The 12,849-nt window shown below is 29.4% G+C and overlaps 4 protein-coding genes across 4 annotated transcripts; all 4 read left to right on the top strand.

Annotated features, from left to right (window-relative positions):
* Nucleotides 1-846: 846 nt before the first annotated feature.
* LOC117182806 (zinc finger protein 117-like) lies at nucleotides 847-1,861 on the top strand. The gene is made up of 3 exons (XM_033375913.1): nucleotides 847-874; nucleotides 986-1,150; nucleotides 1,223-1,861. The coding sequence occupies exons 1-3, from the start codon at nucleotides 847-849 to the stop codon at nucleotides 1,726-1,728; spliced, it is 699 nt and encodes a 232-aa protein (XP_033231804.1). The 3' UTR covers nucleotides 1,729-1,861.
* A 984-nt stretch (nucleotides 1,862-2,845) lies between these two features.
* LOC117168545 (zinc finger protein 624-like) lies at nucleotides 2,846-5,783 on the top strand. The gene is made up of 4 exons (XM_033354281.1): nucleotides 2,846-2,994; nucleotides 3,074-3,197; nucleotides 4,205-4,360; nucleotides 4,440-5,783. The coding sequence occupies exons 2-4, from the start codon at nucleotides 3,146-3,148 to the stop codon at nucleotides 4,772-4,774; spliced, it is 543 nt and encodes a 180-aa protein (XP_033210172.1). The 5' UTR covers nucleotides 2,846-2,994; nucleotides 3,074-3,145; the 3' UTR covers nucleotides 4,775-5,783.
* Nucleotides 5,784-6,258: 475 nt separating this feature from the next.
* Nucleotides 6,259-9,985, top strand: LOC117182805 (zinc finger protein 184-like). Its single transcript, XM_033375912.1, has 4 exons — nucleotides 6,259-6,349; nucleotides 6,876-7,040; nucleotides 8,844-9,143; nucleotides 9,226-9,985. Exons 1-4 carry the CDS (start codon nucleotides 6,259-6,261, stop codon nucleotides 9,684-9,686), a joined length of 1,017 nt encoding a protein of 338 aa, XP_033231803.1. The 3' UTR covers nucleotides 9,687-9,985.
* A 367-nt stretch (nucleotides 9,986-10,352) lies between these two features.
* Nucleotides 10,353-12,654, top strand: LOC117182803 (zinc finger protein 267-like). Its single transcript, XM_033375911.1, has 3 exons — nucleotides 10,353-10,515; nucleotides 11,902-12,084; nucleotides 12,170-12,654. Exons 1-3 carry the CDS (start codon nucleotides 10,353-10,355, stop codon nucleotides 12,652-12,654), a joined length of 831 nt encoding a protein of 276 aa, XP_033231802.1.
* Nucleotides 12,655-12,849: the final 195 nt, after the last annotated feature.

Below are 12,849 nucleotides of genomic sequence, written 5' to 3'. Positions count from 1 at the left end.
GGGCGCATACTTTGAATAAAATATTTGTTATCATTCTCTTGAAATAAATGTGTTTTTTTCTTGAAAAAATACCGGTTTCATATGTATACACCTGGTAGATCGCTTACATTACAGGGCGAGCTCAAGGAAATCGGTATCGAGGCACAACTGCGACAAATGTTCAGGTACTTACAAATGGCCAAAAAACTTAAGTTGATTTAGGTTAAGAATTTTTTATTTCATTACACGGATTACAATATATTTGAACCACAGTTAATAAAATTATTTTTGTACATTATAAATAGTCTTATTATCGAATTTACTGATGTTTCATTTTTAAACACAATCAAAAACCCTAATTGCTTAAATATATGAAAAATGTAAGAAAATAAAAAATCTGCGTTAAGTATTTGTATTTTGTGGCAAATTGAATATGAACCTGTATAGTATGTTGTTAGTTCAATTATATGAAAAAAGAAGAATAATATCTAATAGAAGATAGTAGCAAATTCGAAATGGATATATTTGTGATATTTGTGTTGGTCCTATCTTTTTCTTCAATCATAATTCAAAACTTTTTTATAAAACGACGAATTCAAAAGCAGGAAATATTTCTTGAACGCCATTATGTGGTATTCTCTGATTGTTAGTTAACATCTATATATAAAATATTCTGTTTATATACTATACTGAACCATAAAAATATGTTATTTAGTCCGTATGATTTATTATTTACTATAAAATGATTCAATTTTCTCATATAATGTTGTACGTTAAGTTTTATTACTTTTGACGTAGTATACCATATAAGTGTAATTTCTTCTGCATGATTTTTTTTTCTGATTGCCCGTCTTCTGAATCATGCAAATGGTGAATCCTGCCCACACGAAACATAGTTTGGTATAGGTTATCATTGTTCTTTGCTTGGTAGTCCAGATTTACTGCACTACAAGCATTGAAATCATCGAAAATATCTAATTGCAAATTCCACCTTACAATTTTCTAGATGTACAGTACAAGAGTGAGTTAGAGAAATCAACAGGAGGACCCTATGTTGAGCCATATTCTTGTCCAACTACTGAAACTTTTTCTGGAAATAATTCTGGTGCCAAAACTTTACTTGAATATAACAAGGATGAATCCTTGGAAATCAAAGAGGAAATCACCCAAGGTATAACTAGATTTTCAATAAATAACTAAAACTTTGATTTGAAAAGTTAAATAAATTAGGTTAAATTTTTAGATCAAGACGCTAAAGGTGAAAAACGAAATCAAAACTATGAATTAAAATCCTGTGCCATAAATATAACTCATAATGTTCCTGTTTATAAACTGCTGGCTTATGAGAATCAGAAACTTCCAGAATTAAAGCAGGAACAGAAAAATTACAAATGCGAAACATGTGCTCGAGCCTATAAACGGAGCTGCACTTTGAGCTATCACCGAAGATTTGTATGCGGCGTCAAGCCACAATTTGCTTGCGAGTTCTGCGGCAAAGAATTCAAACATAAATTTCACTTGAGCCGCCACGTAAATGAAATACATCTTAAAATAAACTTACAGGCAATGCAAAAGAGATATTATTGCGACAAATGTCCTCGTAGTTACAGTGGTCTCAAAAGTTTAAATCAACATACACTTCTCAAACATACCGTAATAACAAAAGAATTAAGTTGCGATCATTGCGAATATAAGACGAATCTAAAATATAGCATGTCCAAGCACATGATTGCACGCCATCTCAAGTAATTTAGTAACAGAATAAAACATCTCTTTTCTTACCTTAAGTTATATGTGTGTAATGTGTATAGCTTAAGTTAATTTATATGAAAATCCCTATATAATATTTAATTTTACTTTTTGAACGTTCTGAAAGAGTAAATTTACTCTTCATCGATATCACAATAAATTACTTTGCTTAAATGTAGCATTTATCACTAAGTTATTTTATATAATAATAATATAGGTATAAGAAGGTCAATATTATGTAGATGAAAGTAAACTGAACTTTTTTCCATAATTTTTTTGACGAAATAAAATATTATTTTGTAGACATATTCATTTATTTTTAAATCGATTCACAATTAACTGATTGCTCCTTTTGTGGTCCCTATATTCCTGAATGTAAAAATAGATTACTAATTGAATCTTTTTGCGTTAGAATTTTTTTTTAATCAAGCGAGTGTTTCAAGTAATACAAAGAATTTCAAGAGTGCTTGGAAGAACTCTTTTTCTGAAACAAAAGATTGTAGTATAATGTTGTTAGTAGATATTTACATACTTTATACAGATTAAATTTCTCTGAAGTATGTCCATTTCTACTATCAACACTACGACAATCCATCATTATTTCAGACGAAAAAACACCAACATCATATCAACAGCATTGATTTAAATTAAGTATATTATACTGTTTTTGGACAATAATTCTGATGCCGAGACTTTAACTGGCATGCTTGAATGCGATATTGATGAAACTTTAAAAATGAAGGAAGAAATCATCGAAGTTATTAGTAGACATAATTTACTTGTTATTTTTTGGCCATAAAACACAGCAGAAAAACAACGTGTCAAAGCAAATTACTTCACGTGATCGAATAAAGTTGATTAGATTATAAGGTATTTCAAGTTCTGACTATTTGACTTTGAGAGTGAAATTTTTTTTAATTTTTTTTTTTTTTGCTGTTCGTGCAAATACATTTTTTTAACCCAATATATTATTTTATTTTATTCTGCATGATGTTTTTGTGAGTACCGATCTTCTAAGTCATGTAAATATTAAATCGTGCCAGCCTTACTCCAGTATAAGGAGTAAAAGCATAGCAAATTACTAATTGTAAATTTCACCTTACAATTTTCTAGATCTGTGTATCACTAGAGAGTCTAAGAAATCAACAAGACCATATAGTGAGCCATCTTCTTGTACAACTACTGATATTTTTGTTTCTAATGTCAATACTTTAATTCAATACGACATTGATGAAACTTTGGAAATCAAGGACGAAGTCATCTTGGGTATGACTCTTTCAATTAAATTATATCCAATGAAACTATGAAATAAAAAGTTGTAAGTTACATTTGGTTAAATTTTCAGATCAAAAGACAGTTATAAGGAAAAATCCTAATTCGAAAAATGTTAACAAATCAATGCTGAACCCCAAGAAGAATGAAATTCATGAATCAAAACAGAAAGCAGAAAAAGGATACAAATGTGAGAAGTGCGCCCGAAGCTACACACGACAAAAGTATTTAAATAGTCATAAAAAATTTGAGTGTGGCGTCATGCCACAGTTCAAATGATTTAATTTAGTGAATTGACAGGATGAAAAATTTGACAAACGATTTAACGATTCACTTATGGAAAATGCGCTTGGAGTTATAGTTCCTTAAATTATTTAACTCGTATTGAACGTTTAAAACACGCAACAGGCAAAAAACAAATTACTTGCGATTATCGAAATCAAGGCATAATTATCGAACTACAATTTATTTGTGTCTTTTTTTTCTTGCTTTAAAATGAATCTCAAACATTACTTGTAAAAAATATAGGTATAAGAAGGAGGAGTAGTATTTTTAATGAGTCGCATTAACTTTTAGAAAAACTTGCCTAGTATTATAAATGAATGAGGATATCTTAAGCATATGTATTAGCCAAAAACTAAAACAAAGAAATAAATATAAATGAAATAAATTAAGATAATTGTATCAATACAGTATGAAATTATGATCAAATTAGATTAATTTGGTATTTCAAGTTTTGACCGTTTGAAATTTATGATGGAAATTTTGTTTATAAGTATCACAAACAGGTAAAGTTAGTTAACATATACATTATACATAAAATACTTTATTTATATACTATAAAGAAGCAAAGAATACGTTATTGAGGCCTCATAATTCATGACTTACTCTGAAAAGCTATTTTATTTTCTTCTATAACGTTATACATTAACGAATGTATTCTATTCTGGGAAGTTAGAGGATATAATCATTATTCTAATATCTATGTACTGTTTTAAACCTAGAAAAATAATTAAATTTTGTCTGCATGATATTTTGGAATTACTCATCTCCTTAATCATGTAACTTGTAAATTCTGCCAAACTGGAATATAGCTTGGTATTGGTTATTATTGTTATTTGCTTTTTAGTCCAGGTTTATTGCAGAATACGCACTATAGTGATCGAAAATTACTAATTGTAACTTTCACTTTATAATTTTCTAGATGTACAGATCAAGAGTGAGTCGAAGAAATCAACAGAAATGCCATATGGTTGGACATATTCTTGTACAACTACTGATATTTTTTTTGACAGTTCTAATACTTTAATTAAATATGAAATTGATGACACTTTGGAAATCAAGCAAGAAATTATCCCAGGTATGACTATTACAATTAAAGTAACTTTAATGAAACTAAGAAATAAAAAGTTGCAGATTACATTTAAAAAATTTTTCAGATCAAGAGACTGTTAGTGGGTTGAAGCGTAATTCAGAATATGGTTCAACATTGTCTGCAGTAGATATCAGAGAAGTTGATATTTCGGCTGTTAACAAAATACTGCTGACCCCCAACAAGAACGAAGTTCAAAAATCAAAACAAAAAGCAGAAAGAAAATACAAATGTGACAAATGTACGCGAAGCTACACGCAAAAAAAGTATTTAAATAGTCATCAAAGATTTGAATGTGGCGTCATGCCACAGTTTAGATGTATGCTCTGCGGCAAACGATTTAAATTGAAAAGCCACGTGACTCGTCATGTGAGGGGTGTACATTTTAAAACACCTCGCTGAAATCTTAAATAAAATATTATAGTAGAAAAAATGCACTCGAAGTTAAATTCTTAAGTGACATACTTGCGTTATTTGCGTTTACATAATTAAACGCAAAACTTACTTGTTAAGACATATCGTATTGCTTCAAAACATCTCAGTTTGTAATAATTATTCTGTAAGGGAAACTTCAGTGCTTAAAAAATTACTCATACTATTTTTTGCATTGAATAAATGCTTGTAAATTGTATACCTTAAGTTAATTTTTCGTAAAATCACTAGATAATACTAAAGTTTACCTGAAACAGTAAATGTGCTCTCCACTGACATCGACATGAATAAATTTTCTTACACATAGAATTTGTTATTAAGGGAAAGTATACTAGAGAAGGCCATAAAATATTTCTAGATTTTTTATATAATATATAGTAAATTATTGAGAAAACCAATTTACGCTGTGATAATACTTAACTATCCATGTAACTATTTTTGCCAAAAAACGTCAATAGAATCTATTACTTAGTTCATTTTAATGATTTGAAGAAAAAATCTCGAAGATTGGTTCCTAACCTCTCTCGAATTCCATATATTTAATCGCTTTTCCAAACAAACAAAAATTAGAGACTAAAGCACACTCATTCATTTATAATGAAAAAATATCACATATTGACTTCCAAATAAACCAATTTTATTAATCAATAGTACAATTAATTGTACAGAATTTTAATATGAAAGTCATGTAATTTTTTGTGATGCTCAAATTAGTTAATCTCATCTCTCACATTTATTCCTTATATCTTGATCAAATTTATTCCAGTTATGTTGAGTATTGTGCTAAAATATTGTAGATGAAGTTTAAGGAACAATGTTTTTTGCATATTATAACAAATTCAAATGCTTTTCTTTCAAATGTGACCTACTCTTGCATAATTCCCCTAAACATTCTGTTTATTTGAAAAAATATATTAAAGCGCATAGATTGTTTAACATTTACTTTGTAATTTAGGAAAGAAAACTGAACTCCTTTCCGTAGGTTGATTTAAGGAATAAATTAATATTTCTACGTACAATTTTTTATTTCAAAATGAACCTAAAATTACCTCCTATGAACTCCTATGAACGGCTTTGAACATATTTTGTGAACAAAATTATATTGTAACGTGATTGGTTGTGGCTTACTCATCAAATCTGTGTATGGATTATTAATTAAAGCTATATGTGCTAAGGGATAAAACTTAAAATCATAGGATATTACTAATCGAATATTTTATGTTATGATTTTTTAGGTCAACGGAGTGCTTCAAAATATTATACTCTTCCATATGATGGCTTTTTGGAATTTAAAACTTTCTTTTTTGAATCACGAGAGTGAAGACCATAATTTTCTTTCTGAAGGAAATCGTTCAAAAGAAACATATATGACTACTGAAATTTTTTCTAGCAAGAACTCATCCAAAGTATGAATCAGATTTTCAAACATTTTAAATTACATTTTGAATATCCATATGAAAAGGGAGGTAGAGGCCAGAAGTTGCCTAGCCAAAACCAGCAAAAGAGTCAAAAATCAAAACCAGAAAAGAAATACACATGCGAAAAGTGTGCGCGAAGCTATACATTAAAAGGTTCTTTACATACTCACCAACAATACGAATGCGAAGTTTTACATCTCTTTAATTGTAATTTTTTCCGGAAAAAAATGTAAACGAAAATGTAGCATGAATACCCATTTAGATGATTTGCATCTTAAAAGGCACTTACTGTCATTGAGAAAGAAATAAAGTTGCGACAAATGTTTTCGAAGCTGCAATACGAGAAGTGCTTTGTATATGCATAAACGTTTAGAACATGCAGAAGTCAAACCACAATTTACTTGTTCTATTTGAAATTACAAAATCAAACGCCAAGATTACTTGTTAAAACATATTATTTCTCAACATGTCAATAAATAATAATAATTACCCACGCAAATATGAATTGCTTTGCCTAATTGTAAAATTTGTCCTCACACATTTTTTATTTAGTACACTATATCGCACTAAATTTGTTTTCAGAATTCATAATTAATAATTAATTTATAATTAATTCAAAGTTAAGTGCTAACTTTCACCTTACATTTTTCTAGATCCACAGACCAATAGTGAGTCAAAGAAATCAACAGCAATACAGATTTTTGGGCCTCATTATTCTACAACTTCTCGCATTTCTTCTGGTGAATTTTCTTGTGCCAAAACTTTAATAGAATACGACAATGGCAAAACCTTGGAAATCAAGGGAGAAACCACCCAAGGTATGACTAGATTTAAAATATAAATATCTTAGCTAAAACTATTCAACCAAAAATGGCAAATTTTATTTTAATAAACTTTCAGATCGAGAGACTGCAGGTGAAAACTGTGGTAAAAAAAATCAGTCTAAATTTTGTAGCGTGTATATAAGAGAAGATATTTTTCCTACTAACAAACTTTCGATTCATAAGAAGCAAATAATGCCGAGATTAAAACAAGAACCGGAAAATAAATACAAATGCGAAAGGTGTGCTCGAACCTATAAATTGAAACATCATTTAACTTATCATCAAAAATTTGAATGCGATGTCATGCCACAATTTAACTGTAAATTCTGTGGCAAACGATTTACACGGATATATAACATGAGTCGTCACGTAGAGCTAATACATTTAAAAACAAACATACACATACCAAAAACAAGACATTATTGCGACAAATGTTCTCAGAGTTATACTGCGAAAAATAATTTAGATAAACATATACGTTTAGTACACGCAGCAGTTAAACCACAATTTTTCTGCGATATTTGTGGCCACAAAGCGAAAGAAAAGAGTAACTTGTCGAAACATATAATTTCACGACATCTGAAGTAATAATTATTACGTATGTAAAGCAACATTCTTTTCGTTAAATAAAATATAGGTAGAAGAAGGTACACATTTTTAGATCGATTTCTTGAATTTTTGATGCTACAAACAGTTCCATACCTACATTTGCCCCTTGTTGCCTATTAAATACTAGATAACAGAGTAGTTTAGATTGTTATTCAACATCGTCTATTAACATCTTATATGTCTTATATATCTTAATATAAACTATAACATCTTCTATGATTTACTGAACTGATCTCGCTTCCATAATGTGATTGAAGAAATAAAACAAAATATCTGCATTAACACTGTTTTATAATTTAAATTTGATTCAAAGTACATGCTCTTGACATGGTCCATACCTTCCCCATTATTAAAAATAGGGCACTACGCTACGAATATACAAGACAAAGTAAACTTTTTATGCAAATTTTATCAATTTTATGTGAAATGGATTAAAATCATCGAGAATAAATACAAATGGGAAAGGTGTGCTCGAACCTATGAACTGAAACATCGTTCGACTTATCACCAAAAATTCGAATGCGACGTCATGCCACAGTTCAATTGTCAATTCTGCGGCAAAAGATTTACACGGATATATAAAATGAGTCGCCACGTAAATCAAATTTATTTAACGACAAGTATACAGATATAAAAAACAAGGCATAATTGCGATAAATGTTCTCAAAGTTACACTTCCACAATTGCTTTACATAAACATATACGTTTAGACCACGCAGCAGTCACACCGCAATTTATTTGCGGTTCTTGTGGCTAACAAACATAAAACAACCTTTAAATGAAGGTGAGTAATTTTTTATCTACATCATATAATTTTCTTTGCGTTCAAAAAATGCAGATATAAGAAGGTATATATTGTTGTTATTTGCCATTTTCTCTTTAATTTATTGAACTAAACTGTTTTATATAATTTGATTGAATAAATAAAATAACATTTCTGCTTAAGCATTGTTTTTTATTTTCAAAGTGATTCCAAGTTAAATACGTACCCCTCTTTTGGTCCATACGCTCCTCATCTGGAAAAATATGGCACTTCGCAATGAACATATAATATGACACAAATTTTTTAGAGAAATCGTGTACATTACTAATTTGCATGAGTTATAAATTAAATCAATATCTTTTACAGAATAAGGATAGTTATAATTGAAAATTAGTAACTGAAGCTTTTCCTTTATAATTTTCTAGATCAACATAGCGCTTCAAGTAACAGCAACAATGTCAAGAATGATCCGAAGAAATCAACAGATAGACCAGATAGTGCCCCGTATACTGTTCTCCACTGCAGTGAATTTTTGGAATTTGAAACTGTTTTTGTGAAACAAGAGAAGGAAGAGCAAAATGCCATTTCTGAGGGAAATCAATTAGATGAACCGTGTATAACTACTAAAATTTCATCTGGCAATAATTCTAGTGCCAAGGATTTACCTTGTTTGATTGAATACGACAATGACGAATCCTTGGATATCAAGGAAGAAGTCATCCAAGGTATGACTAAATTTGCAATCAAAAATATTTTAACTAGGATTATAAAGTAAAAACTTACTAATTAATTTTTGATAAATTTCAGATCAAGGGACAGTCACTGGACAGAAATTTGATGAAAAACATGAGTGGAAGCAAAAGAAACAGAAAATTCATAAATCAAAACAGGAACCGGAAAAGAAATACAAATGCGAAAAGTGTGCTCGAACCTATAAACAAAAATATCATTTGACTCAACATAGAAAATATGAATGTAACGTTATACCAAAGTTTAATTGTAATTTCTGTAGCAAACGATTTGCACAGAAAAGTAGCATGTTGCGCCACGTGGGTCTTGTACATCTTAAGACAGACTCAAAGCCGCCGATATTGAGGCATGACTGCGATAAATGTTCTCAAAGTTATCGTTCAGTGAGTGGTTTAAATCAACATAAACGTTCAGATCATGCAATCGGAATACAGTTTAATTGTGATATTTGCGATTATAAAACTAAACGCAAGCCTAACTTGTCAAGACATATGACTGCAATGCACCTCCCTAAGTGATAATGGATTTTTACGCGAAACATCAATCCTTACGAAATTGCAAATATTAGTTGCGAAAACTATAAAAACTATAAAAACTTATGTTCAAAATGTAAACTCTTTATTCTAGAATTACTTCTGCGCTAAAATTAGTTCTTCGTAATGCAGGATTTTTTCTTATATATTTTGTTTATTTAGCAATTATATAGTTCAAGATTGCTGTCTATTTCCTTTTTGACTTACACGAATTTAATATTTCCTTCTAACGATTGTGTACGCTGCGTTTTTTTAATAATTTAAGCTAAGAAATGTTTGTTGTATTAGATAAATATGAATATATTTGATTCACAGTTAATAAAATAACATTCTTGTATTTTAAACAGCCTTTCATTGTCAAATTTGAATCGAATGTATTTAAGGATCCTTTTTTAAATAAAATAAAATATCCGAATTGTGCAAATCTATTCAACACTTTACGAAATTGAAAATTAGTTTAATAACCTGTCGAATTATAACGCCATAACCGTTAAGAAAATTTTGTTTCGATAATGCCTCGTTTAGTGTGAAACACTTGAAACTCTTGAAAACATAAACCTGGGATTATTAGTATAATGATCAATTATTTTACTCTTGAAAATGTCTAATTTACGCCTTTGTTTGTTTTCAGAGAAGTTAAAGAGTCATTCAATGAAAACAAGGAAAAGATCAATAGGAGATTATGAGGCTTATCCTTTAAAACATCAAACGGAAGATCACAGTGAACTGCAAGTACATAATGAAAAGGTTATTACCTGCAAAATTGAATATATGAATGACGAAGCTTTGGTAATCAAGGAAGAAATTTCCACAGGTAAAACTTTATATATTTATAGAAAGTATCTTTAAGAACTATCCAGCAAAAAATGATCAGAGAAAAACATTTTTAACTTTCAGGCCATGGGAATTGTTCGAAAAGAGATGTAAATCCAAGAAATGATCGAAAATATAAATCAAAAGTGTTCAAAATTCATCATGTCGGAATGAAATCAAATATTGTAGAACAAAATGTGGATTTCGAAAAGAAGTACAAATGTCAAAAGTGTGCGCGAAGCTATAGACAGAAAAAACATTTGAATCGTCATGAAAAATTTGAATGTGGCGTCATTCCACAGTTCGGATGTAATTTTTGTGGCAAACTATTTAAACGGATAAGTAACATGAAACGTCATGTGGATCTCTTGCATCAGAAAATAGGCTTACATACATCTCAACCGAAACATGAATGCGACCAATGCACTCGGAGCTACAATTGGTTTTACGATTTAACTCGACATAAACGTTTGGCACATGCAGCAGTCAAACCACAATTTATTTGCAACTATTGTGGTTACAAAACGAGCATGAAATGTGTTTTGTCAAGACACGTTACTAGAAACCATCTCAAATAGTTTGGTGCGGAAAATTGTAAACCTTAGGAAATTTTTTACTTCGGCTGGAAAATAGTATATTATGTATCTAGAGATTAAAGTAGGCAATTTTTATCGCGTACATTGTTTGCGAAATTAAAAAAATTCAAATATACAGATCAAGCAAAATTTTTTTTACTCTGCGGGAATGGTAACATAATTTTAGTATTCTAATTAACTTCTAGCGTTAATATTTATGAAATGGTTCATAAATCCGACAAAAATCAAGGTTTTGGAAGGTATAGTTTGGTGACTATTTTTTTATTTATTAGCAACTTTATTGCTAAAACATAAAATTAACTTAAATTCTAAAAAATTTTAGACAGATTTCAATTTCGTAATTTAAGTTAAGAATTTTTATTGTATTAGACAAATATGAATATAATTTGGTCCAGAGGTAATAAACCAACCTTTGCATTGAAACATAATGTATGCTAAATTCGATTTTACAGTTTAAGTTAAGAATTTATTTTGTATTTCACATATATGAGTGTATTTGATTCCGAATCACTAAAATAATATTTCTTCATTGCAAACAGTTTTTATTGTTAAATTTTTACTATTTTAGTTGAGGATCCTTCTTTAAATTAAGTAGAATACTCGAAAGTTGTACATACGTGAAACGTATAATGTAATGAATATTAAAAGATTATGTTTAAAGCCTGCAGAATTTTAATCCCATATCTCAACACAAAATTTGGCAGTAATGACGTCTACTTCAGTATGAAAAATTGGCATCTTTTGGAAACAAATAATTTTATATTGTAAAATTATAATTTAATTTTTTTTAGGGAAATCAAAGAGTGATTTGCTGGAAATAGAAAGAAGATCAACAAGAAAATATCAAGTATATCCTTCAAAACACCAGTGGGAAGACCACAATCTACTGCCTAAAAGTCAAGAAAAGGATGTTACGTCCGAAATTGAATATATAAATGTCGAAACTTTGAAAATCAAAGAAGAAATTACCAAAGGTAAAAATCATAAATTTTTTAGTAAATATCTTTAAAAAATAACTAGTACAAGATTTTAGATCAAAATTTATTGTTCTACTTTCAGATTATTGGAATTTATCAAAAAGAGACGTAAAACCAAAACCAGAAAGCAAGCCGACAATTCAAGAATCAAACATTGAATCGGAAAAGAAATACGAATGCAAAAAATGTGCGCGGTGCTATACACGGAAAAAATATTTAACTCGTCATCAAAAATTCGAATGCGATATTACGCCACAGTTTAAATGTAAATTCTGTGGCAAACTATTCAAACAGAAGGACCACATGAGTACCCATATACGAGTAGTTTGCATGCACAAAAAAAAGAACTCTAAGCCATCGCAAGCGAGGTTCAATTGTGACAAATGTCCTCGAAGTTACATTTCAACAAGTTCTTTATATAAACATAAACTTTTAGAACACGCAGCAGTAAAACCACAATTTATTTGCAAATATTGTGGCTACAAAACGAGCCGGAAATTTGTTTTGTCAAGGCATATTACTAGACACCATGTTAAGTTATTTAGTAGGCAAAACTTTGAACCTTAGGTTTCTAATATACGTGGGAAGACTCTTTTATGTTAAATTAAATGCTTGTGTACCCACAATAACAATAATTTGTGAATATAATAATAATATAATAATAATATAATAAATATAATAATAATCACAATAATTTGTTAAAATCACTACATAGTATATTGAATTTCATTTTTTTCAAGGTTTCAAAACAGTAGATTTACT

Source organism: Belonocnema kinseyi, chromosome 2 (assembly GCF_010883055.1).
Source record: "Belonocnema kinseyi isolate 2016_QV_RU_SX_M_011 chromosome 2, B_treatae_v1, whole genome shotgun sequence".
Lineage (NCBI taxonomy): Eukaryota > Metazoa > Arthropoda > Insecta > Hymenoptera > Cynipidae > Belonocnema > Belonocnema kinseyi.
The sequence above is the reverse complement of the archived record's forward strand: the minus strand, read 5'-3'. Positions and strand labels throughout refer to the sequence as shown.